At 42.1% G+C, this 25,996-nt stretch overlaps 2 protein-coding genes across 4 annotated transcripts in view; one reads left to right on the top strand and one right to left on the bottom strand.

Moving 5' to 3' along the window:
* Positions 1 to 2,012, top strand: aanat2 (arylalkylamine N-acetyltransferase 2). Its single transcript, XM_037791473.1, has 3 exons — positions 1 to 612; positions 1,035 to 1,189; positions 1,320 to 2,012. Exons 1-3 carry the CDS (start codon positions 447 to 449, stop codon positions 1,623 to 1,625), a joined length of 627 nt encoding a protein of 208 aa, XP_037647401.1. The 5' UTR covers positions 1 to 446; the 3' UTR covers positions 1,626 to 2,012.
* The window catches only part of rhbdf1a (rhomboid 5 homolog 1a (Drosophila)), a 35,820-nt gene continuing 11,836 nt past the window's right edge, over positions 2,013 to 25,996 (bottom strand). Inside the window, exons 2-19 of one of the 3 annotated variants that reach the window (XM_037791467.1) lie at positions 13,110 to 13,254; positions 12,880 to 13,019; positions 12,309 to 12,416; positions 10,165 to 10,378; positions 9,652 to 9,858; positions 9,334 to 9,456; positions 9,033 to 9,196; positions 7,739 to 7,990; positions 7,502 to 7,613; positions 7,330 to 7,404; positions 7,051 to 7,212; positions 6,843 to 6,943; positions 6,695 to 6,758; positions 6,334 to 6,428; positions 6,142 to 6,217; positions 5,769 to 5,869; positions 3,647 to 3,800; positions 2,013 to 3,048 (exon numbers count right to left, since the gene is read on the bottom strand). In XM_037791467.1, coding sequence (XP_037647395.1) covers positions 2,629 to 3,048; positions 3,647 to 3,800; positions 5,769 to 5,869; positions 6,142 to 6,217; positions 6,334 to 6,428; positions 6,695 to 6,758; positions 6,843 to 6,943; positions 7,051 to 7,212; positions 7,330 to 7,404; positions 7,502 to 7,613; positions 7,739 to 7,990; positions 9,033 to 9,196; positions 9,334 to 9,456; positions 9,652 to 9,858; positions 10,165 to 10,378; positions 12,309 to 12,416; positions 12,880 to 13,019; positions 13,110 to 13,226 — 2,685 coding nt within the window. In that variant the 5' untranslated portion in view covers positions 13,227 to 13,254 and the 3' untranslated portion in view covers positions 2,013 to 2,628. The remainder of the gene's footprint in view (positions 3,049 to 3,646; positions 3,801 to 5,768; positions 5,870 to 6,141; positions 6,218 to 6,333; positions 6,429 to 6,694; positions 6,759 to 6,842; positions 6,944 to 7,050; positions 7,213 to 7,329; positions 7,405 to 7,501; positions 7,614 to 7,738; positions 7,991 to 9,032; positions 9,197 to 9,333; positions 9,457 to 9,651; positions 9,859 to 10,164; positions 10,379 to 12,308; positions 12,417 to 12,879; positions 13,020 to 13,109; positions 13,255 to 25,996) is intronic. The other 2 variants (XM_037791468.1, XM_037791469.1) reach the window with 2 other exon arrangements.

Below are 25,996 nucleotides of genomic sequence, written 5' to 3'. Positions count from 1 at the left end.
ATAACCTACGAATGATTGCTGTCAACACCCTGAGCTGATGTTAAATCCAAATTAGTGTCTAATTAAAATATGCACAATGAAATGCTGCAACTACAGAGTTGTCTGTCTCTGAACGCTATATAATGTGTGTCATTTGAAAGCAGGGGGATTTAGAGACTTTGGAGACACGTGCAGACAGCTCTCCTACTTTGAGACGACCACTCTACAGTATGAGATCAGAGAGACAGAAGAGGAGGAGGAGACGAGACACGAGGGTCAGCATCTTGCCTTCTGAAGGGAGTTACATTACAGAGCTGTAGGACAAACAGAGAACACACAGAGAGTTGTGTTGGCTTGACTCTGCATCATTTACAGTATACAGTATAAATTGTATATTGCAAAAAGGCTGGAAGAGAAGCAAACAGAAAGAATAATCAGAACCTCCCGTCTTGAATTATTGAGGCATCATGACACAGCAGGTCAGTGGCTCACCGTTCCTCAAGCCCTTCTTTCTGAAGACGCCGGGCAGAGTTGTCAACCCTCTGCGACAGAGACGACACACGCTCCCCGCCAGCGAGTTCAGGAACCTCACGCCACAGGACGCCATCAGTGTGTTTGAGATAGAGAGAGAAGGTAAGACAAGTTTCTGCTCACCATATAACTAACCTGATATGTGATTTAACACTGTGTATCATCCGGTAAGAACTTGACTGACTTTCTATGTGTGTTTGATAAAGAAGAATATACTGTATTTTCCATTCTGTCATTAGTTTAGTTTAGTTTATTTGAGAAGGGACAGTGCAAATGAATAAATACACATGCCAAAAGGCTATTTTTCATCAGTTGTTCACGTGTTTAGTTGTCTGATGTGAATGATATCTGACTCTCTTGAACCTCTGACAGACCAGGCTGACTGAATAAAGGCATTTGTCCGCAACAGAATAGTGCAATCTCCTCTTATAGACCCCCTAGTGACACGATTAGTATCTTTTCTTGTGTGGATAGAGATGTTGATATGACCCACTGAATAAACTGGTTTCTTTTCAACCCCCCAGCATTTGTCTCTGTGTCTGGAGAGTGTCCACTTACCTTGGATGAAGTGCTTAACTTCCTGGGTCAGTGTCCTGAGCTGTCGCTGGGTTGGTTCGAGGAGGGACAGCTGGTAGCTTTCATCATCGGCTCTGGCTGGGACAAAGAGAGGCTCTCACAGGTATGAATACACTTAGAAAAATGTACAAAGAATATGACAAACCTTTTCAAATGACTGATTTTGACAAACCTGCTGTGATGCATATGAATTTTGCCTCATGGGTGCTTTGACTTTGCCTCTTTTTCTGCAGGAGGCAATGACTCAGCATGTCCCAGACACCCCCGCTGTGCACATCCATGTGCTGTCAGTGCACCGTCACTGTCGCCAGCAGGGCAAGGGCTCCATCCTGTTGTGGCGCTACCTGCAGTACCTGCGCTGTGTCCCGGGCCTCCGCCGAGCTCTGCTGATTTGCGAGGACTTCCTGGTGCCCTTCTACCTCAAGGCCGGCTTCAAGGAGAAAGGGCCATCAGCCATCTCCATATCCAACATGCAGTTCCAAGAGATGGAGTACATGGTCGGCGGGCAGGCGTACACACGGAGGAACAGCGGCTGCTAGTCCATGAGCACCCTACTCCCCACCCTCCTCCACTTACTCACCTCTAACATGGACTCAGGGCAGATGAGATTAATAAAACACAGCCAACAGATGGACAGATAGAGGCGCGGAGCCAGTATGCACCAGTGGACTCCATTCACTTGTCAAATCGTCAAATCGTTCACAATTCACTATTGTAATTTTCAGCATTAAATCTGGATTTGTTATGTAAATACTCTTCTATTTTTTGTAAACCATGTAATTCAAAAGGTTTGATGTGATTACTTTAAAAGTTAGTCACTTAAGGACGTATGTTCTAAAAACGCTTGGATTGTCAATTGAATATTTGTAGCAGATATTTGCTGTTTCTTTGTTGCATGATTTGAATAAAACAATCTTTGAGAGACATTTTAATTTGTAGATTTTTTTTACTGTTGTTTTCAGTTACATGTGAGTAGACAGGTAGCTAAAACACTACCGTGTTCAAAACAATCATCACTTCTTGAGAAGCAATCAACAAATAAAAAGAAAACATTCGAGTGCTCAGCATAATGTAACAAAAATATGGCAGTAGTTGGTACATTTATCAACAAGGCACCAACGGTATCAATATTTGATTTTTGTCCCTGCTTCGGTATGAGGTTGCCTGAATAATAAAAACCTATGTCTGGAGTGTGAATGTAAAAATCCTTCTCTCTGTACCAGCGCTGGCTTCTCTGATTCCTGCCTCGCGTGTAAACGGCAGCTGAGATTTTTGATGAGGTTCAGAAGTGCCATACCTTTGTTCCACTGGACAGTGAAGGCGTGATAATGACTGCCGGTGAACAGGGAGGTGATTAAAGGAAGTGTTTAAGATGAGTGGCATAGTATTCATACTGACAGAGTAAAAAAAACACAAGTATATTGTTCACAGAAAAGGGGACAGTCCCCCAGTCACACATGGGCAGAGTGGAGACACAGACTGGCTGATATCATCTGTTAGTCCACATCTTTTGACCTGATGCCTTCCTGTTGTGTCCACACTTCAATGGAGGTGAGCGTTGAGGTCGTACTTCTCGCAGAATTTGTCCGTGAAGGGGATGCAGGTGAGCAACTCGCACCATTCACACTTGATTGGGTAGACGTAGAAGAGCACCACAAGGCCTGAAAAGAGCCCGACAAACACCAGCAGGAAAACGATGATCTGACAGCGCTTGCGGTACAGGTCCATGCGGCCGAAGCTGATGTAGGGTAAGAAGGCGAAGGACAGGAAGAAGCCAGAGATGAAGCCGCAAATGTGGGCGAAGTTGTCGATCCATGGCAACAGCCCAAAGGCAAAGAGGAAGAGCACCACACACAGCAGCTTGGTGAAGGCCCTCCAGGGCTGGGCAAGGATCTGCCAGCTCTGAAACAACTCCACGAACAGGCAGGCCAGGATCCCAAACTGAGAGCCGGCTGGGCCCACCTGACAACAACGACAGCAGAAAAAAAAACATGTTCACAAACATTTATGACGTGATTTAAAAGTTCTTTGCATTATATGGTTTTCTTAGTAAACCTGATGAGCTCCCAATCAGGAAATCTCTGATCGGGGGCGGTTCTAGGATCAGACCTTTTAAGGGGTCACGTGTAGATTCAAGTGCGTAGGTTTTGTTTCACCATTGTGGGGGGACACATATGCAATTTTGAGCATCAAACACTTCATTTCCTGCATTCTGGTGAATTTTTCTGCACCAACTTCTGCTTTTTCTGCATCAAGTTATGGTGGAAATGTCTTTATTTATTTAAATGAAAACACAAAATATAATGCAGTAATTCCAAGACTGTTTAGGGATCCCAGTATGCAGAAATATTCAAATTCACCATTTTTAGAATAGGTGAAAATAACACATTTATACTGCATGCAAAATTCAGTATGCATGCATGTTTTGCTACAGTCGAGATGAAATTTATATGTGCTTGAGCACCCCTAAAAAGACTCTAAAATGGCCCTTGTCTCTGACACATAACATGACTCATGAATGCACTGTGATATGTTGTGTGGGTGTTAGACTGGTGATCACCTCTGCTCTGTAGGGTAAAAAGATGGCTGAAGCTAAGTTGCCAGTGATGCCACTGAGAATGTAAATGATTGAGATGCGCAGCCAGCCCGCCAGCTTCTCCAGGTCCCTCAGGATGGTCATCTGGAAAGCCACCGACACCAGGCAGTGAAGGATCCTGGGAGGACAGGAAATAGACAAAGTGCTCATGTGTGTGCAATGTCACGTGTGTGTGTGTGTGTGTGTGTGTGTGTGTGTGTGTGAGAAAAGCTGCACGTGTTGAGAAGATAATTCCTCCGTGTTGAAGAGGCAAACCCCTCAGCAGACCGATGACTTTGCCCATCAACAAAATCGGTCTCTATCTCACTGAAGCTTAATGAGTTCGTGTAGCGAGGGCACTTTGTTTAATTACCCAGGAGACAGATAACAGACAGCACGAAGATGAAGCACTGCTCCTCTTAATAGTGAGGTCAGCTCTTTGTGCAGACTGACTGACAGGTCTGAACTACACCAAAGTAGTGCTCGTAATCCGAAATATACAGTTCATAACTGCAATCAACTGAATATGATTAACATATTTGTTATGTACAGTACGGAAGTACAGTCAGAGCAACTCCCGCTATAAGTGAATAAATAGATGATTCACTAAATTGAACCAAAGTATCTTTGTTCAGCCAATCCTACATCACAGGAATATGGAAGTACTTTATTTTATTGCACTACCCATATACTATTTATTTCAACATTTCATGCATGTGGGAAATATTTTCTGTGATCATGCATAACCAGTTCCAGGAGGAAATAATCGCCTCATTTACCACTTTGTTTTTGTTACTATTCTATCTCTATATCCAGAGTTAGAGCACTGACCTGTGCTATTACTGTGTGTGTGAGGGTCAAGCAACAGGATGGGATGATTTCAGTGGCTATGATACACTCTTGTTTTGCCAGCCTTACAGAGAAAATTATGAGAACTTGTCTCTCTCGTCTCTCTGTGGCGGAGAGAAGTTTGTATTTTCTCATTCCCACAAGAGATAAGAAAGGCCAGGTGCACGCAGCTAAAAAAAAGGAGGATTTAGAAATTAGAAATGCGTTGGTGGACAAAGATATCCTTTTTAATAAGCTGAAGCCATGGGAAGATGCACGGAAGGGTTGACCAAGAAACGAGACCTAGAGATACCGTTATGTGTTGAAAAACATCTCCAAATATGGTTAAGGGAAATCACGGGCCGACCAGGAAGTTAGCATCGCCATGGTTCACAGACGAGGGAACCGGATGTGTTAAAATGCTAACTCATTTCCGTGTTTTAGGACTCATTCCTGTAGCAGAATGGGGAGGTATTGAATTTACATTAAATCTATAAATGTATGTGTCTTTTTACTCTGGGATCAGTCTGCTGCATGGATCAGCTCAATTTACTTGTACTGTTTTGATTTTACAGTAAATCTTTATTACATTGAACTTGATTTGTTTGAATTATTATTTTAGTTTGGTAGGAACCTGAAACCATCTGGTACAGTTGAAGATTTCCTCCCACGCAGGCACTGTTTTATTTTTTATTATACATAACAACCAATAACCTCACCTGTGCTTCTGTAAGCTTTATCTTCTGCTGTCTTGTTTTTTCTTTTACATATATTTGCTGAATGTCTCTTTATCTTTCTATGCTTTTGTTTTGTTGTAACGGGAGTATGAAAACACCAAGAGAAGAGCTATTGACAGCTGGAGCCAATTTCCTTGTATGTGCCAAACACATTTGTCTAATAAACTGATTCTGATCTTTTAATCTCACCGCTGGGTGAAAAACACGGATCTAGTATATCAGGCCTTTTGAAATGTTGTTTTGACTGATTCGAAGGCTGATAGGCTGACCTTTTCCACTAAATAGTGCTTCTGGTTTGCACGTTTTGCTTATATTTTGGGTAGAAGGTGCTTTACATATGTAGGGTTTTTCTTTTTTTTTATACTTCTCATATTTGAAGCTGAAAATATCTGCACAAAATAAAACCATTAAAAAAAACTCTCTGAATGTAACTTTTATAACAATAGCACAATAAAATACATCCCATATCATTTTTGTCTGTTTCCTTTGCAGTCAAATCTTAGAAATAAGCAAAACCTATTTGCTGACAGCTAGTGACTCACCCAGCATGCAGGAAAAGTGAGAGCCAGAGCCTGTAAAACTGATCTGGGATCTCGGGGTTGAGGAAAGGCAACAGTCCACACACATCGTCCATGCAGTGCACCTGAAGAAAGACATAGCACAGCTTATTAAGTAATGTTCCTCAGTCATACGCATAATATTAATGCGACAAAGATCACAAATGACATGTAAATGAAGACAGACTCAGACTGGTATTCGGGAAGTATACAAAATAGTTCACCAGATTAAATATAGCAACAGATGCAAGGCAAATTAACTTTTGCACTTTTTTGCATTAAATAGCTTCTCTCCTTTTTTTTCCCCATGAGAAAATAAAATGCCTCATTTGTGCATAATAAGGAGAAAGTTGCTTACTTGCGAGCAGAGAGTAGCCTCCTCATGAAAGTAGCCGTTCATGAAGTCACAATATTCCCGGGATGTGATTTCACACCTTGAAGAAAACGAGCAGAAATTAATAAATTAAGTAAACTAGTCATTTATCATGTGTTTTTTTTTACTAGTCCAGGATATGGTTCATCATACTGTAGGTACATCAGCTCTCCTCACCTCCCTTTGGTTCCAATGCAGCATGGTCGGCCTGTGATGGTACAGTCTATATGAGGCAGGTTGGTGTGGTTCCCTGTGTTGTACCTGGTACAAATCTAAAAGCAAAAGCAGAGTTTTTTAGTTTTTGTAGCAGCGATTTAGTTCTAAATCTTCATCAGTACTAAAAATGTGATATATTTTTGGACTGTCTTAGACCACAGGAATAACATGAAGTTCCCCTTTAGCTAAAAATGTGATATTTTCAAATACTGTAACAAAGATATTTAATTCCCACAACCACTTCATCAAAGTCAGATCATATGTGGCTGATCATAATCTCCCTCTTCATGCCTAAATACCAGACAGGTTTTACTGCACTCACTGGCCACTTGCTGATGTCATCAGGCCATTCATGAGGAGATACTGAGGCAGGCTCTAGACATATCCTGTAATGAGACAAACAATATGCACACATTATATTTACCGTTTTAAATACTGTGTGCAATGAAAGAACTACTAGTGAATCTTACCTGGGGTCCTGATGGCACACGGAGCCGTACTGTCTGTCTTTACCATGTAACTGGGGTGTGCTGGAATGCCTCGGCCACTTTACCCAATCAGCTAGAGTACTCTAGAAATAAAAGCACAAAAGAAAGGGTTAGACGTTCCCACAGCTTCTATCTGTATTGAATTATAAAGGTCGAATAACATGAAGAAGAACTGGGTTTGTTTACAGACCGAGCATTCCTCCTCTGAGGTTTGGACGCAGCCGGAGCGATCGTTACGCACACAGCAGGCAGAGTTACGTTCGATAGCTCTCTTGTCCCTGATAAGATCATGCACCTGTTTGTCCTGCCGCATGCATGGAGAGTATTTGGCCCCCAAGTGGATCAGAGCTTCCTAACAATACAGAGATAAAGGGAAAAAAAAACATCTAAAATGTAGTGTTTATTTGAAGACATATACACAGGATTATTTCTTGTATTCTTGATCTTCTATCAAAAGAAGAGCGCTCACCGACCCCGGCCCGATCCAAAAGTTCTCCTGCTGCACATACTTGACATTTTCATACACAGCTTTGTTTCTTAAAATCTAAATCGGAAGAAATCACAAAAAGAGAACAATCAATATGAGATGAAAATATTGTTAAAGTGTGTTAACAAATCATCACAACTGAGCCGTTACTCACAGAATCAACTGTCTCATGCTGGGAAAAGCCCACTGGTGCAATACCATAGGTGCATACAGCCAGGATAGTGATGAGCAAATGGACAACGGTGATCCAGTATGTAAAAAAAGGCCTGGAGGAGATCGAGAGTGTGTATGTTAAAAAAAGAACAGCAGCGCTCATCATCCATCACTGTCATCCACTGAGAGAAGCAGAGAGAAAGCGCTGATTAGTCAGGTCTGTGAAGAGGTGCAGTACCTGTGGTCATCCATGTCCTCTATCTGCCTCTTGACGTAGCTGTCAATGCGCTTGCGGTAGGTGCGGTTTGTGAGCTTCCCTACCATGCCCAGTCCATAAGGCCTCTTCTCTCGGGCAAAAAGCTTCTTGACAGGTACAACGATGCGCTGGCCACGCCGCTGCCCGGTAACACTCACCACCTCCTGCCGCAAGGGCACCTTTGGTGGTCCTGGAGTTCCTTCTTTGGCTTTACGCCACCCTCGCTCCAGAGGTCTGGAAGAGTTAACAGAGGAAACGACTCTGCATTACTATGAAGGGGAGACACGCCGGGTGAATAGGGTAAAACAAATTAACTAATAGATATCACCATGAAACTTCTCCAGTTGATTACTTACATTAAGACAATTATTTTTTGTATTACAAGTTTTCTGAAATGTTAAGTTTAAATATGAAAATTATGCATTATGTTATCAAATATGTGCAACTTTGCATAAATATTATTTCCAGAATATAAATGTGAACATTGGATAAAGCAAGGTTCAAAACTGTTGTTTCATGTTGTTGACATATTACGTAGAGTCAAAGATTTTTACAGAGGGAACTTTAGGTATCTCTTTTTATCACTCCATGAATCAGAAAATATTGTCAACAGCCATAAAAAATCAATTTCCGCCATGTTTTTATGTATAAAATGCTGTATAAATCAGGCCATGAATGATATATGAACAACCCCTCTGTAAAAACCTTCAGAATATAGATAGGAATGAAGTGTGGTGTATTGAAGTGGAGATTTAGTATGAGAAAAACCTAATTTTGAGAAATCGGCCTTTAAAGATATGTATTGTAAAATGTACTACATTTTGCAGACAGCCCAGGTGAATAGGGTAAAACATTTAACTAATAGATATCACCATGTAACTTCCCCAGTTGATTACTTACATTAACACAATTCTTTTTTGTATTACAAGTTTTCTGAAATTATATTTTAAAATATGCAAACGAGACATTATCTAAGACCAACTTTTGCTGAATTTATGAGAAATCTACGGACTCAAATAGACAAAGTAGTAAAATAAACACCTAAATGTGTATTTCGAATGTTTTCTTTCCACTTGTCTGAAAGATGACATGTTATGGAAGCAAAATAGCCCAAAATCATAGTTTTGTCAGACTGGTTATCAACAGAGCTGATGTGAAAATCTCACTGTGAGAACTGTTTTTCCAGTAACATGGATGGTGTTAATCATTATTTTAAAAACATTGGTATCAGCACAGCCTGAATGACTAACACTGTGGCCACAGTGCAGTAACTTACAGCATGAGATGACTTCTCTCCAGCTCTGTCTTGTCAAGGGCGCTGCCTGTCAGCTCCGTCTCATCCTTCTTGCCGCTGGGCTCTGCCTCTTTCATGTCCGCCTCAGACGGCGACTCAAACACCTCGTCTGCGTACGTGGACAACTCCTCCTGCATCAGAATATCCTAGAAAAAACACATTGTGGAAAAAAAACAGTGAGTAGAGGTGCAAGAAATCGTGATCCCATGGGTTTTTAAAAGGAGAATTATTATTCACAGGTTACACAGTAACACAACAACATTGTTGTTTTTCCCCGTCTTACTCTGGCAAAGAAAGATGTGTCCAGTTCATCAGGAAAGTCGACCATGTCCTCCTCCATGAAGCTGGCAGGGGTGAAGCTGCGTCTTTGGGTCCGTCTTAGAGTGCTGTCCCGTATTGAGCGCCCCTGAGAAACACACACACACACACAGTAAGTAAGTAAAACAGTACCAATAAGGTCCAATAACGTACAGAAAGGAACATGTACAGTGTTTTTGTACACATATTATTTATTTTCCTGTTTATTTATTATACATGCTATATTTGCAAGTATAACTATCTGTATTTAATCTGTTCAGTGGATCTCATCCCTCTCACTCACCTTGACCAGCGCTGCCGCGGCCCTGAAGCTCATCTTCGCCACAGACTCCCTCTTACGTCGACGAGGCAGTCGGTTGAGACCTGAGCGGGAGCTGGTGAAGGAACAAAGCGACGCGGCTCCAGGGGTGATGGGGGTCTGAGGCACGCTGTAGCCATCCACCTCCTCCACCATACGGAAGGCTCGTCCTCGCGCCAACGGGTCCACAATCTGGAGACCAACAGGTTCAACAAGTGGTAGTTAGAAAGAGCCAAACCATATGAATTATCAAGAGACATTCAACACATTTAACACATTTAACACAAGACACAGGCTCAAACTAAGGAGAGTGTCTGTCCATAATGCACCTGTGTGCCAAGTTGATGTCCCAGTGACATATTCAAGAACATCAGTCTCTAAATTGTTTATTTTTTTCAAGTTAAAGCACATGATTTTCCACCATGTGCATGACATATTTTCATTAAAAAAAATGGATTCAAATAAGAATAGCATTTAAGCAAAGCAACCCCACTTTACCTTTTGCATGCCATATTGTGAGGAGGGGACGTAGAGAGGAGGCGGCGTCTCCGTGCTGGTTAAGGAGATGTTGTCCTGGCTGGGCAGATCCATCTCTCGGATCACCTGTGGTTTCAGCTTCCCGTAGCGGAGGCTGCAGTGGCGCAGGCTTTTCCTCTGCCATTTCTGGGTGGCGTCGCCGTCCTTACTGACCCCAAACCAGTCCGCTGTTCCCCTAACACCACAAACACTGACCTTTCACAAAACTTGCACACATGCTTCATTTCTCACAGACAGATTAAATGCTATCTGGCATGGTTGAACTTGAGGTGTAGAGGCACTCATTAATGAGCCATGTATATGCAGGAATGGGTCGACAAACGTGTGGGACTGATAAGACTGCACTTCCCGGGATGTAGAATAGAATAGTGCAAGTAATAGGCAGAGTAGAGGGAGCAAGTCTGGGCATGTTTATGTCAAGACACACCAGGAAAAGACAAGTACACACAGACCAAATGCATGTAGGAGAGTCACAAAGTCTATATGTTCAAAAAAAGAGAGAGCAAGAGAGGGATTTACTGCAAATAAAGTCCAACTTATTCAGATTTCTCTAATCTTAATTGACACAAGCCGACGGCAAATCCAATTAACAGAGAACGGGGGATTTTTCGGAGGTTTTAATTGTGTCCTACTCCACTCCAATTCCAACGAACGTTGATGAATATACATGCAATCACGTTGTTGAAGTTGAAGCCTAATAAGTACCAGAGCAAACAACGTTATTGCGCCCCGAGGGCAGAAAGAGGAAGTGGAAACATTCTTCAAAGGAAAAGTTCAGGCAAGCTCGCTGTTTCTACTCTAATTACCAGCTGCAGAGTGAATGTTCAGTGAAGTTTGGTTAAAGTCTATTTTTCACTTTTTTTGTCAGTGAATATGTTTTGCTGGTTGTCTGGTCCTCTGCTCTCGAACAGAGCCTACTTGCCAACCTTGAGACCTCAAAAATAGGGAGGATTTCAAAACCAAAGCTGGGTGGTCTGGGGGTTAAAAATTTGAAGACTTTGTTTCCTGCATTCTGGTGACTTATAAAGAATGAAAATTGCAAAGTTATTTTAATTATAAAGTACACTGCAACAGCTGCTTTATGTTACGGCAATGCAACTTCTAATTCTCAGGAACGAATACCGAGTAACTGGCCTCTCTGGTGTGAACTTGTGTGAATCTCTGGCATTGTCAGTTTTCATTCATTCACTCGAGTAGGCCTATTTCTTTCTCCTACTCTCCACTTCCCTCTCCTTCTCTCACTCACTGAAGGTCCTTTCAGACACAACAAAACAACGACACCACTGCGCTCTTAAACCTATTATTTCAAATGGCTTGCGGCGCGCCACGACGACTTTTCGCTGCATCGAGCTAAGCCCTACTTTGGGTGCAGCGTGCCCTGACAATGTGCGCTAAACCCAGCGGTGAGCGCAGATCAAACCACGAGCAGCTCTCTTTCACCAGGAAGCAACATTTGGTGTAGCCTGCTCACTGCCCAGCTGGGTAATTACTGCAACTCTGACTAAAGAGGAATTTGGTAACAGGAAAATTACTTTGAGCTTTTGGTTTCAGTTCCTCTTGTGACTCATTTAAAAATATTTTTTTTGACTCACAGCTGCAACAACTGGTGACTGAATGAATCTTGTAACGTGTAAAGTGAATAAAGATTAGGGCGGTCAAAGTTAACGTGATAATAACAGGTCAATGCAAAAACGTTTTAACGCCACTCATTTCTTTAATGCATTAACGCAACTTGTGATTTTTAGGTTGTAGCGGGCTCAGTTTTAAAGCTAGAGTGAAGATACTGGCACCATATGAAGCTAGAAAACCTAAGGAATTCATTGGTACCAACCATGTCATACTAGCTTGTCGCAAAGGAACATGTTGAACAGATACAAAATGTGTTAGTAATTTGCGATTATTCACGATTAACTATTTTAATCGATTGACAGCTCAAATAAAAATAAGAAATTTTAAAGTAACATTGTCAAAATCATTTCAGAATTATCACTGTAAGCTAAACATATATACAGTATACTCACTTATTTCCTCATAGTGAATAAGTGAGTATACAGCACACACCTGACCCTAACACTTGCAGTCTTGTGAGGGACGTCCTCCCGTACCTGAGCAGCGTTCTGGAGAGCGAGTGGTGCTTCCTGATGCTGCGGCGAGCAGCCCGCTGCCCCTTAATAGGAACCGTGTTAATCCGCTCAAAGTGCACCCTTCTGCTGCTGTGACCAGGCAGAGCAGGGCCGCGAGGTGGTGAGAAGGGACAGAAGGAAGGAGGAGGAAAGAGAAAAGACAACAACAGGCAGTGAGAAGGAAAAGTGCAGCTGGACAGTGCTGTAGCCATCATGCAGAGAAAGAGCAAAGCAGACTGTTAGGTTAAGACTTTAAGGTTTTCATTGAGATTTACGACATTAGGAAGGTTATAACCAGGCAGATGACAGAAGCAGTCATGCAATTTGGAAAAAAGGAAAGCAGAAATACTGTAGTTAAATGGAAAAGTTATTTTTTTACATGCCATGGGACTCAGGCTGCTAACATCCTACATTTAACTCATGAATCTTATATAAGCATGTGCTGCTTATATATTACATACTGTAGCATTTCATCCTATAATCTGCAAACTCATATTCTAATCTTGAAGCATGCTACAACCCACTTATATCAAGACATTAATGCTGCGTTTACCTCTTTATGGTCTGAGTGATGGATGACTGGCGTTGTAAGACATGCCGCCGGTTGTCAAAGAGGTCGCGGGGCGGCGACTGGAGGTGAGAGGTTTCCACCGGCATGCTGATACTGCGCAGGAACCCCTGCCTCTTCACCGGCTACACAGGAAAGGATGCAAGTGTGAACATAAGTCATGAAAAAAAAAATGACAAAAAAAACAAGAAGGGGATTCAGCGAGAAAAAAACACCTGAACAAAAGTGGGCGGCTCATCTAGCGACATCTGAGCCGTGGGAATGTCCAGTCTGAGCCAGGGAGGCTTCTTCCTCTGCAGGCTGCTGGTGCTCTCCCGCCGTGGTTCAGCCATGTTCTCTGTCCCACCCCAGGCCTGCCAGCTACACAGACAGAGAAAGAGAAGATGACATTATTATGAGGCTCAATGAATCACATTACAGTAATAACACATAATTAATATACTTATTACACAGCTTTGTTGTGATGATTGTTCAATCACAGCGTTCTACGATCTGTTATTTCTTTATAACAGACCGTTGCTATGTATAACAGACCGTTGCTATGGCCGCAGTTCTAATATCAGACTCTGGCGGACCATTTTTGTGTCATATAATTGATTTTTTTAAGTAAGTAGTCGTATAATAAGCAGGATAATGTACAGCTAGCGGTTCATTGTTGTGAAATAACAACAATGACCGGCTCGCTGTACATTATCCCTTACATAAACTATACAATACATTGTACAATGATTCGATTGCGCAATACCTATTATATATGCAGTCATTAATACTGCATGTATACTGTACATTTCTTTTTTAGTTCTTATTTATAGTATACTAGTCTTGCATTAATATTTAAAACACTTAATAGATCCCTCTTCTCAGCATATTTATTTACTTATTTACACTGTGGTTATATGTCTTTCACATTTTTGTACATACTTCTATTTCTTATTTAATATTTGTATTATTTATTCATATTTATCCACATATATTATGTTATATTTTGTAGCATATGTGCATACTTTATATGTTACATACCCCTTTATTTCTATTTTTCTTAATGCTTTTATATAGGTAACGTCCCAATTTCACCCAGGGATCAATAAAGTATTTCTGATTCTGATAATCAGAATGTAAAGGAACAGTGTGTAGGATCTGGTGGTATTTCAGCGGTGAGGTGAGATCGCAACCAACTGAAGAAGCTTCTCCCGTGTGCCAACCGCGTCAGAGAGCTACAGTGGCCGACGCGAAAATGTCAAAGTCCCTCTCTAGAATCAGTTGTTGTAAGAGTAGCATAGGTCATTTGGAGCATAGCCAGTGCGAGGAGTGTGTGTGTATATGAGGGAAGTGAGTGTTGGCAACGGAGACGAGTAACGTCATCGACTCCTGCCCAAGCAGGAAATGTTAGCAGTGTTTGGTTTGTCCGTTCTGGGCTACTGTAGAAACATGGCAGTGAAACATGGCAGACTCCGTGGAGAGGATCCACTCTCTGTAGATATGAACGGCTCATTCTATGGTAATGAAAACACAATGATTCTTATTATCAGGTGATTATACGCTAAAGGAAACATTCTTATTAATCTTATATTCCATTGCTGCCAATAGATCCCCCTAATCGTTACACACTGGTCCTTTGAGGGTATTGTTTACAGTTATAAACATGATGGTCAAAATCATTTTGTGCTGCAAAATTGTTTCACAAGAGGGTGCTAAGGCCCCTGATTTGATTCAGGCATGGGTGTTCACATATTTCTGTTCATTAGACAGTGAAGGAGAAACCACAGAGAACAGCCTACAGCTGTTTACCCCTAACCCAAAACAGTTCAGAGCCATTTAAAAAAAAAAAAAGCAATAAATATGTGTGCTGGAGAGTGGGGGAGTTTGCAGCCTTAAATATAATCCCATAATTCTACAGTTAAAAATCAAACTGAATCCTTCTTTGCGGTTAAAAGTTGCTCTGCATCCAGCAGACATCTATCAGAGACTAATGACTATGTATGCATTCCCACGACGAGGCCTGTGGAGCAGAGGAGGTGCACAGTAAACCTCAGCATCAGACAGCCTGCCTGTAGCTGCAGCCTTGTTATCGCCAGGCGTTTTATTGTCCCACCGTTTCTAACCTCACTACTCTGGGCCGGGTGCTTCATTTCCTGTCATTTACTTAATTCCCATGATTCCCACGGAAAACTGCTCCTTTACCCCTTAACATTACACACTACACAGGCATCATTTGCACTTCAAATGGTAAAGCAGTAACCCACAGAAATGTGTGTATGCACAGTTACGCCTTCGTCATTGATTAAAAGCAATCTCTCACTCTGCAGACGTGAGGAATGTTCAAAATAACGACGGCCTTTCTGCAAAGTGTAAACTTACGAAAGCTACGGAGCTGTTACAAAACCAAATGAATTTGAAGAATCCCTTTCCCATCCTTAAATTAGTTCTGTTTCTTTCACGAGATGGCATCACTCAGTCTTGATGTCGCATCAGGTCAGCTTCGAGCTTCCAGCAGGTCACGTCCTCACTTCTCTTGTTACAGATCCCAGAAAAAAAAGTCCACTGCTTCTAGTGGCCACATCTGCTTCCCATTGCCATTTCAACGCACCACAGGCTTCTGTTTTAGCCCAAGTGATGATGGGAAGTGTGGATCTCAGCAGAGACGGAAGGAAAACCTCAGACTGAGGGCAGCAGGGGTCATCACCAATGTGTTAATATTTAAACACGGTCTAGCTCTCGCTGACAGATATTTCTCAATCCACCAGTTCCCAGAAGAACAGTAACACTGTATTTATTATATCATACGCTGACATTTCTACCGCAATAAAGTTACTAAGCGTGCTACAAGAGGCAGAAAAACTAGATGGGATGTTTATAAGACAGCAGTAAGTTGTTACAGTGGGGTTTCATCTTTCATTCACTGTCAGTCTGGAAGGTTTATTAGGCTTTTACATTGAATGTTGTCTGACCTCCAGTGACATTGTCTGGACTGTGATACCAGATTAGCAGAGCAGACTGGACCATAGCCGGCTGGTGCAGAGTCAGAATGCCGAGTGAGAAACAGAGAGATGATTGGTGGATGAGGACCCGTAAACAGAGTGCAATGTGATATATTGTGACTAAGGCTGTCACAGTTAACGTGATAATAACGTGTTTACGCAAATTTGTTTTAATGCCACTAATATCTTTAACGCATTAAGGCAACTTGTGATTTTTAAGTTGTAGCAGGCTTAGTCTTAAAGCTAGAGTGAAGATACTATAGCATCTTATAAAAATAGAAAAACCTAAGGAATCCATAGGTGCCAACCATGTCGTATTAACTTTTCGGGAAAGAGGGTAAATAACACTCCAAACTTGTGCTAAATTTTGGCGAGGAAAAACTGGCATGGCCATTTTCAAAGGGGTCCCTTGACCTCTGACCTCAAGATATGTGGATGTAAATGGGTTCTATGGGTACCCACGAGTCTCCCCTTTACAGACATGCCCACTTTATGATAATCACATGCAGTTTGGGGCAAGTCATAGTTAAGTCAATGTTTGCCCACTCCCATGTTGATAAGCATATTTAATACTACTACTACAAATCTCCCTTTAATGTACATTTTGAACAGATAGAAAAAAAATCACGATCAATTAATTTAATCGATTGACAGCCCTAATTTTGACCCATCCGGCTTCACTCTGCTCTACTTTTTTTGTGTCACTAAAGACAGACTGCAAAGTCGTCTGCCTGTAAATGCACTGAGAAGCATCATCACTGCAAATCCTGTATCTCAGCTCGCGCACAACAGCCCTCTCTGTTGCCGCAGGCCAGAACACCCGACATTTAATTACTTTCACCATTAGTCCAAACAGCGGGGCTCCTGATCTAGAGCAGATCAGTGAAGGGAGGGGGCATCAGCTTCAGGGTTGCAGATTGAAACAAACTGAGAGCAGACAGCGAGGGAACCTAATTTTCCTCCATGCTAAACATTGTTTGATTGCTTAAGCTTTGGCTCCTGTTTGCCCTGAATGCTGCGTTGATGCAGCTCTGCCTCCAGAGAACGAAGGAGGGACGGCGGAAGCAAACTCTCATTGTTCATGCTGTGCACTTCTCCTCCTGCTTTAGGCTTTTTTCCTGCCTACTGTCTCCCGCTCCTCTCGTCCTCACATGCATGTGGTCTCTGTGTGAGTGATTGCCATTTACAAGCAATTACAGCTTCATAGTTTCTTTATGCCGGCTGTCTACTTGCACGCCAGCTCCAACCCACACAGACAGACTTTAAAAAACATTCAAGCTATGTAAATGAAGTGAGAGGGCGGCTGAAACTTCTCACAGCTTTAAATGACAGTGAGTACTAAACATCTGTATCTCACACAGTAGCAAAAACTGTTTTCTGATCGTGCCAAATTGACCTCAACACATAGACATGTACAAATAGTAGCGCTGTCAATCGATTAAAATATTTAATCGCTATTAATCGCGCATTTTTTTCCTGTTCAAAATGTACCTTAAAGGGAGATTTGTCAAGTATTCAATACTCTTGTCAACATGGGAGTGGGCAAATATGCTAAATGTATGTATATATTTATTATTGGACATCAATTAACAACACAAAACAATGGCATATATTGTCCAGAAACCCTCACAGGTACTGCATTTAGCATAAAAATATGCTCAAATCATAACATGGCAAACTGCAGTCCAACAGGCAACAACAGCTGTCAGTGTGTCAGTGTGCTGACTTGACTATGACTTGCCCCAAAACTGCATGTGATTATCATAAAGTGGGCATGTCTGTAAAGGGGAGACTCATGGGCACCCATAGAACCCATTTTCATTTACATGTGAATGTGAACAGAGGTCAAGGGACCCCTTTGAATATGGCCATGCCCGTTTTTCCTCGCCAAAATTTAGCGTACGTTTGGAGCGTTATTTAACCTCCTTTGCAACGAGCTAGTATGACATGGTTGGTACAAATGGATTCTTTAGGTTTTCTAGTTTCACCTGATGCCAGTATCTTACTGTGGTTTTAAAAGTGAACCCGGTACACCGCCGGAAGATCGTTTGCGTTAATGTGTCAAAGAAATTAGTGCCGTTAAAACAAATTTGCATTATCGCATTAACGTATTAACGTTGACAGCCCTAAAAGATAGTTTTGCAGATGATGCCAGCCAAACTTGATGCATTACTGCAGCTATGCAGCTTTTTGTCATGGATTTCCATTAGCCCACTGATCGGTGGGTTGTAAGAGAATTTGGTCCCAGCCCAAGGTAAACCTCCAACGTTCATCAGACAGCCAAGCCAACTGCCCTGGAAGTCTGTCTTCCTCTTTCTCTCTCGTCCTCCTCCAAAGTCAACATGGCAGCTAAACTGGCATGGGCCTGCGACTCGTGTCTCAGGAGAAGTTTAGCTGGAACAGTTGGCACCGCTCAGCCGCCGACTCATTTCTCAAAATGTCAGTCATCTCTCCAATCGAGTGATATGAAATCACTGCGCAGAGAGGGCAGGACTCAAGGCTGAGAAAGACCAGTCTTCATAGGCAGAGAGTCCTTCAGAAGGAGAAATATCCTTGAGGGAAGGAGAGTTGATTGAATTTTGTGTTTGGCAATTATCCAGACTGGAGGATTAGCCTTCCCTTGACACCGCGTGTTATCTGTTCATGGTCAAGTCTGCCGGTTAAAGAAAAATCAGTTGTAAAGTAATGGCTCACTGAGACAAGACTATTGAGTTCATTCAACATGACTAACTGCTTAGCGAATGCCCCACAACGTCTTATCTTACTCTCAAGGCGATTGCGCTTTTTTTCTGGTTGAGATGTCGCATGGCAACAATTCAAAGCGTGTAATAGTTTCCTACAGTGTTTACATTCCCAGCACTGATTTCAACTCACATTCTTTTGACCACGATGATTTAATCTAGTGTCTCAAAAATGATTTGTTTTTTTACTTCACGATTCACATCTAAAAGAGGGAAAAAACATCCACGCCCTTTACTTTGCAAAGCGCCTCGCATGGTTGGCTTCCTGCCGTCATTTGCTCCTTGTGAGAAACTAACACTTCCTACTCATTTACACAAGACCCAAGACAACCCTGCACGGATTGTTTTTTAATTCTGGGGCTGACATTGGCTACCTCTTCTCTCCATCAGGCAGGGACGGACGGACAAAACACAGAGGACAAGCTGACGTCTCTCCAGGTGCAGGGACGTCCAGCCGGCCCATAATGACTGGAGTTGACAGGCATAACCAGCTCTCTCTGTCTCTGTCTGGGGAGCTGCGATTTATTGTATTACTGTCTGCATACAAACTCAAGCCCAATGACGTTTTCCATGCCATTGTTTAATATAATCACTTGGTAATGGTCTCCAGTCGTGCAGAGAGAAAAAAGGCAGTGGTTTGTGACAACAGCTGCCACAGGTGAGGCTTAAAGTCAAACAGATGACTGGCTCAGTGGATGGAGCTCTTAAGTGCCACCTTGAACACATTCAAGCCAGAGTAAAAAAACTAAAAAAAACAAAAGCTGTGTGAGAGTGGGGGCTGTGCTACTGCTTCATTTTGTGCTTGTTCATTGTGCGCAACATAACGTTTTCTCCGACTGCTTTCACGCTTCAAATATGCGCAGAGAGCATTGCCCTCCTGTTTCACATTCATCATAAATAAAATAGTAATCTGGCCGTGGCCTCTTTTATATTGAATCTGTCATCTTTTCTGCAGATGCCTAGTTTAAAAGCTTCAGTCCCTATTGTACATGAAGAGAAATGATGGACAGAGCGTTTTTAAACTGAACACATATAATCTACAATGTACACATGACTCTACCTTAAAGAATTTATGAATTTCTAAGAGAGTCTTGTGAAATATTTGTACATTTTTGAAGTCTTCTCTATCCGAGGCCATTTTGAATCCCAGTGCATGCCATACCCACATTCCTCACGATCTCTGGCTGCACTGAACCAAGCTGAAATGGCAGAGAAGGAAACCACATGAAGTCTAACCATTATGGACGGGAGCTGGCTGGTTTCCGGGTACTGTGTGTACTCTACTGCTCTGCGCTGCTCTGCAGGAGGTCGGTGAGCTGCAGCCACACTGAGGGTGGATGACAGAGCTGTGTCATAGAGGCTGACAAAGCCTCAGGTGGCTGGCCAAGTAGCGCCCTGCCTGCTCCCTACAGGGGTTATAAAGTCAGGGTGGACAGTAGTATACTAACATGCACGGGGCGGGCGCCATGATGGATGACCTCATTAATTTGGGTTGTGAGAAGGCCGGATAGCTCATTCTTGAGAACTGCAGCGCTTCCTGTCCCCAGGCCTTCGTTCCTCTTTCCCTCTTTCATCCTCTTTCCCTTCCTGCATGTTGCTTCAGATTCTTTTCTCCACTACAGGGCAACTTTTTGACCACTTTGGCTCAAATCATTATTTTAGTGTTATCTAAACATTTTACACACACACACAATATATATATATACATATACACACTGTATATATACTGTATATATATGTATATATATATATATATATATACATATATATTACTGTATATATATATACTTTGACAGCCCTATACAGGGTGTCAAAGTTAACTCAATAATAACGTATTAACGCAAAATTGTTTTTAACACCACTCATTTCTTTTACGCAACTTGCAATATTTAATTAACCTCTTAAAAATCCGACTGGCCGCAGATCTTTTGGAGGTTGGAGCAGGCTCAAAGCTAGAGTGAAGATGCTGCTATCAAATGAAAGTAGAAAAACCTAAGGAATCCACTGGTACCAACCATGTCATACTAGCTTGTCATGAAGGAGGCTAAACAACGCTCCAAACCTACACTTAATTTTGGCGAGAAAAAACTGTCATGGTCATTTTCAAAGGGGTTTCTTGACCTTTGACCTCAAGATATGTGAATGATAATGGGTTCTATGGGTACCCACGAGTCTCCCCTTTACAGACATGCCCACTTTATGATAATCACATGCAGTTTTGGGCGAGTCATAGTCAAGGCCTGTTACCTGTGAGGGTTTTTGGACAATATTTGTCATTGTTTTGTATTGATTTCCAATATTAAATATATAAATACATTTGCATAAAGCAAGCATATTTGTCCACTCCCATGTTGATAAGAGTATTAAATACTTCACAAATCTCCCTTTAATGAACATTTTGAACAGATACAAAATGTGACTAATTTGCGATTATTACACTACTACAGTACTTGGCAAATAAATCTGTTTCTGATCTACTACCAAGCTAATAATATATTAAATAATATATTAAATCATATTTAATATCGAGTGATGTTGCTACAATTCTGTGTAACATAAACAGGTTTTAGATCATCAGATACTGATACTGTCTTCCTGAAAACCTAGTGACACAAACAGGTTATGTTTGGTATTCCCCCATGCTCTAACTGTTAGTCATTCACTATAAATGCTCCTACTATCCATTGTTTTTTTATGTTTCACTCCATGCTGGAGGCAAGGCTCGACGCTGGAAACAATGAAGGGAAACTAGGCACGGTCACTCTCCCTGCTATTCTCTCACTAACTAGAAACATTCTTGGTAAAGCCTCTTCTCACTATAAGAACACACACAACGCAAAGACACACTTAATGCTGCCGTACAGTAGCTGTAGTTCTCTTAAATGGGATTTCACAATGATGAGCAGGAACTCATGACCACATAGTCATTTAAGTGAGTGGGTGGAGGCATGTGGGAAACAATATGAAGAAGCAACAGATCTGACAATTCACCCCGACACACGATCTAAACATTAATCATTAGCACCTAATAACACTACAGGCGTGTGACTTGTGTGGTTCCTACCGGATCTGAGGCCCATCTGTGCATTAATTGCAGAACTATGCTTTTGATCTTTATATAGCACATCGTGCTTCCGACCGGGGTTGAATTAAGAAGCTGACAAAACTACAAAGCTACTGATATTTCATTTGGGTGAGAGGAACAGAAACCGAGACAGAAACAGGCACAAAAATAAACGTGTTATGCTACAGTGAACACTTTAACGGCAGATGACATAACCAGATGTGAAGATTGATTTAAATACAGAGTTACAGCTATGATATACAGCATGCTGCAGCGATTAATCCATGAGTTGTCAACTATTAAATTAAGCTATTTTGATAATCGATTAATTGGTTTGAGTCATAAAAGTCAGTAAAAACTCTGATTCCAGCTTCTTAAATGTGAATATTTTTCTAGTTTCTTTACTCCTCTATGACAGTAAACTGAATATCTTTGAGTTGTGGACAATACAAGACATTTGAGGACATCACCTTGGACTTTGGGAAAAAACTGATTGACATTTTTCACCATTTTCTGACATTTTATAGACCAAACAACTAATCAGTTAATCAAGAAAACAATCAACAGATTAATCAACAATGAAAATAATCGTTGGTTGCAGTCCTAAATGTGTCTCTTCATTCCTGGCTGCTCTGGCGGCAATGAAAACCATGTGACTTTAACACATGGCTTCCACACACATTAATCCTCAGCAAAAATAAAATGGAGCTGTCCCCAGTCCGGGCTTAAAGCCTTTCTCTCTATCTCTTTCTGCCCAGCTTACAAGGAAGAAAAATACTCCACCAAAAAAAAAAACGCCGCAGGCCAGAGAGTGAAGTGCAACCGAGCACCAGTAAAGCCGCAGTCATCTGAATTGACCCTAGTGACATGTGACAGGCTGTCACACCAAACCTTACGACATTAAAAAACACACAGAGAGAGAGAGAGACAGCAGAAATATCCGTCGCAGCTGACCCTGAGATCAAGTGTCACAGCTATCTGAGGGCCAGGCATGGTGGGCGGGCGGGGCTGCTGCTGCTTTGACTTGCAAGGTGGGTGGTTGAGGGTCGGCATGCCCAGCCAAGAAGGGTGGAGCAGCCTTCATGCCTTTTCCCATGTTTTCCACAGATCTTTAGCTCAGGCTGTCAGCACTTGGTGGGGTTTTACAATGAAGACTTAACCTTTTACTCTCAGTGGTTTCAGTCTGGGGGGTGACAGATTTGTATCGGGTCCATTGCCAGGCTGCCTCACTGTCATAACAGTGTTTACTAAATGACAGGAGCGAGTGCCAGAGATATGAATAGCTCATGAAAGTATAAATGGCCTCCTAACAGCGGGCTGTGTGCATGTGGTGTATTTATAGCTCTCAATTGCAAATGTAAGTCTGGATGAAACTGTAGACCGGCATGAAAAACATCCTGCTCCAGATCTCCAGGCTGTTTTTTTCTGTGACTACACCTCTCAAAAGACGTGCACGTCAAACTAGTTTTATGGAACTGGATGCGTTCGTTTATCTCCACCAGAAGCAATATCTGTATTCACCATCGTACAGCCCTTCACCGCTTCCCGTCCTCCTCTACAAAGCCTTATATATTGCCAGGCGAATGCAGGTCCTAGAAAATTGCACTTGGTTATTTTATCAGCACAAGACCCTGCTTGTCCACGTGCAGCAATATCCTGCACAGGAAATCAATATGACGGAGAGGAGAGATGTGTTAAGAGTACACAGAAACCAAGATATACAATTACTTTAATCTCAGTGTGTTGACAAACTTGATATTATCAGCTCTGTTTAGCACAAAGTTTTCTTCCTTCTTGCTATACACATGTGAAACTTTTTTTACATGCATGGCTAATTCAGCACTTGAATTATTTAGTCATTCTGCGCAGGTGAATTATTTACTACATACTTGCTACCGGAGCTGCCGTGAGTCTCCTTAGCTATACAGCATTTCTGTTCTCAGGATTGTTAACGGGCCTGTTTCAGCTCACAGTAGATAGTAAAGGCCGGTCTTCACCTCAGTGGAAAAATGAGGCTCACTTAGTAAATCTGTCTCCGTCTGTAGTCGTGTCTCTAATCTTGAGGAAGAAGCTAAAAACTCCCTCGGCGTGGGCTATATATACTTCCCAGGCCGAGACAACTTAATACACAATAACTAGGGAGTTGTGTGACTACTGTATGACCACTTCAGTTGGATCAGGTAACACCCTGTTGAATCAGCTCCCAGTGAGACGGCCTTCACCGCTTTGGGATAAAGCAGTTGATAAGCAGTTCGTTTTCGGCTCCAGCTGCCAGACCTGAAACCTCTTTTTGTTTACCGTACAGAAGCTTATCTTCAACTTACTGTATCTCCAGCTGCCTACCGCGGAGTGGGAAAATCCAGCAGCCCCTGAAACCGACCGTACAGCTGCTCACTGAGCCAAAGAGAGCATGTGCATGATAAACACGGACAGTTAATGAAATTCAACAAGACTGTGATACGTCCAGAGGACCTGACCTCATCTCAGAGGCTAACAGAGAACTGTGGTAGATGTTTAAAACCAACAGCTACAGCATCAGAATAAAAATATGGCTTCAGTTGCACATCTGCCTCTGCAATGAACCCACATGTCTAATGTATAATACTTTATAGTAGAGTTGTTCCGATACCGATAACAGTATCGGAAATGCATCCGATACTGCCCAAAATTTGTGATTGGGTAGCGGCGAGTACGCCAGTCTATGCACCGATCTGATATCATAAAAAAAAATAATCAAATTGTTTAACCGTAAATTAATTCTTCTTCACCACTCCAAAACAGTGCTGTGGTCGTGTCTAGAAGGTAACCCACAAATTGCTAAATCTGAGCTCTGCAAAAACTTGCAAAAACACTTGCGAGACTCGCTGCCCGACAACCTATCCTAACTTTAACTTTTCAAGATCAATGTCTAACCTTAACCATCTCAAGAGAGTTTCCCCAACTTGCGGGGTTCCCTTCTAGACACTGCCCTGTGCTGTCGTCCGCGATGTATCATGGCTGCCACTGGCAACTACTGTTTTAAGGCCCTGACTTTCAAACCCTGGTTTTCAAACCAGACCAAAATGATCGTTTTGATGTACAGTCCTTGTCAAAGATTTGCACTACTCGCCATAATCAGGAGATCAATGACGTGAGCATCAGTTTTGCTGACAAGGTTATTTCTCTCCCCTTGATCTGCCCTGGTTTGACGCAACATCTCAGATTTATGTCTTACGAAGGGAAGACGCTGCCTTCAGACAACAAAGGGGAAGTGAGCCATCTTTCTTGCAGTCCTCCCTAAAGTGTCCTGAGAGTACAAACAATCACCTCATTGTCTACGGGAGGTTTGACATTCTCTCTTTAAGTGAGTAAGAGGAGAATCTCAGAAACAGTGTGCCCTAACAACATGTGATCCCCATCTAAATAGTTTCCAGCATGATATCAGCCTGAATCAGGCCTACAAAAGGCTGCATTGTGCGGCCTGATGTGGACTGAACAAGGGTCATTGTGCAGCATGATCGGAGTCAAAAAAAGCAAGAGCATGCTGAAGTTTTCATTCCTCCATCAATGGAAGTGGTGCACTAAGCAAATTCCCAGTTGGGATAATTACTCAGGGTGAGGCGCAAGACGAGTTAACTCCATTATGGCTTAGCAGAGACGTCATATAGAGAGGCTTAGTCCCGCCCCTTCCAGTGGACCACCATGGGACCTTATTTCGAGAAAAATATGAACGGTGAGAGATAAATATTTGTTTTAATCCAGTTTGAATTGCTCCATGAATCACATATATGATGTTTGTCAATTTAAAATATAATTTTGGAAGTCAAAAAGTCGCAGTTTGATGTAAAAGTATAAGACTGTGAAAATGCATAATTAGAAAGACTACACACCCAAAAGTGGCGTACTGATGTCTCTCTCTCTGAAGCCAACGTTTCAGTTGTGCGTGGAAGTTAGTAAGTTAGTTAGCTGGCTAGTGTTGGTGATGTATATTGTGCAAGAAGAGAGATTATGTTTTGAATTGACAAACATCACGTGTGTGATTCATGACGCAATTCATACTGGATGAAAAAGAATATCTGTCTCTCGCCGTTGACTACTGAACATATTATTTCTGGAATAAGGTCCCATGGGGTCCACCGGAAGGGGAGCGACTTCGCCTCTCTATTGGCGTGTACATCATGCTACTGTCACAACTGTTCTATCTTTGTGATCTAATCAATCACCAGGATTAAAAATACTTCACAAAAGGAGAGCCATCAGCTCCGTCATCTCACATCCTCCGTGGGAGACCACCAGCACTGAGAGAGGACCTTATTTTACCGAGGAGGAGGAGGAGTGCT

The sequence above is a fragment of the Sebastes umbrosus genome, chromosome 14, assembly GCF_015220745.1.
Source record: "Sebastes umbrosus isolate fSebUmb1 chromosome 14, fSebUmb1.pri, whole genome shotgun sequence".
NCBI lineage: Eukaryota > Metazoa > Chordata > Actinopteri > Perciformes > Sebastidae > Sebastes > Sebastes umbrosus.
The sequence above is the reverse complement of the archived record's forward strand: the minus strand, read 5'-3'. Positions and strand labels throughout refer to the sequence as shown.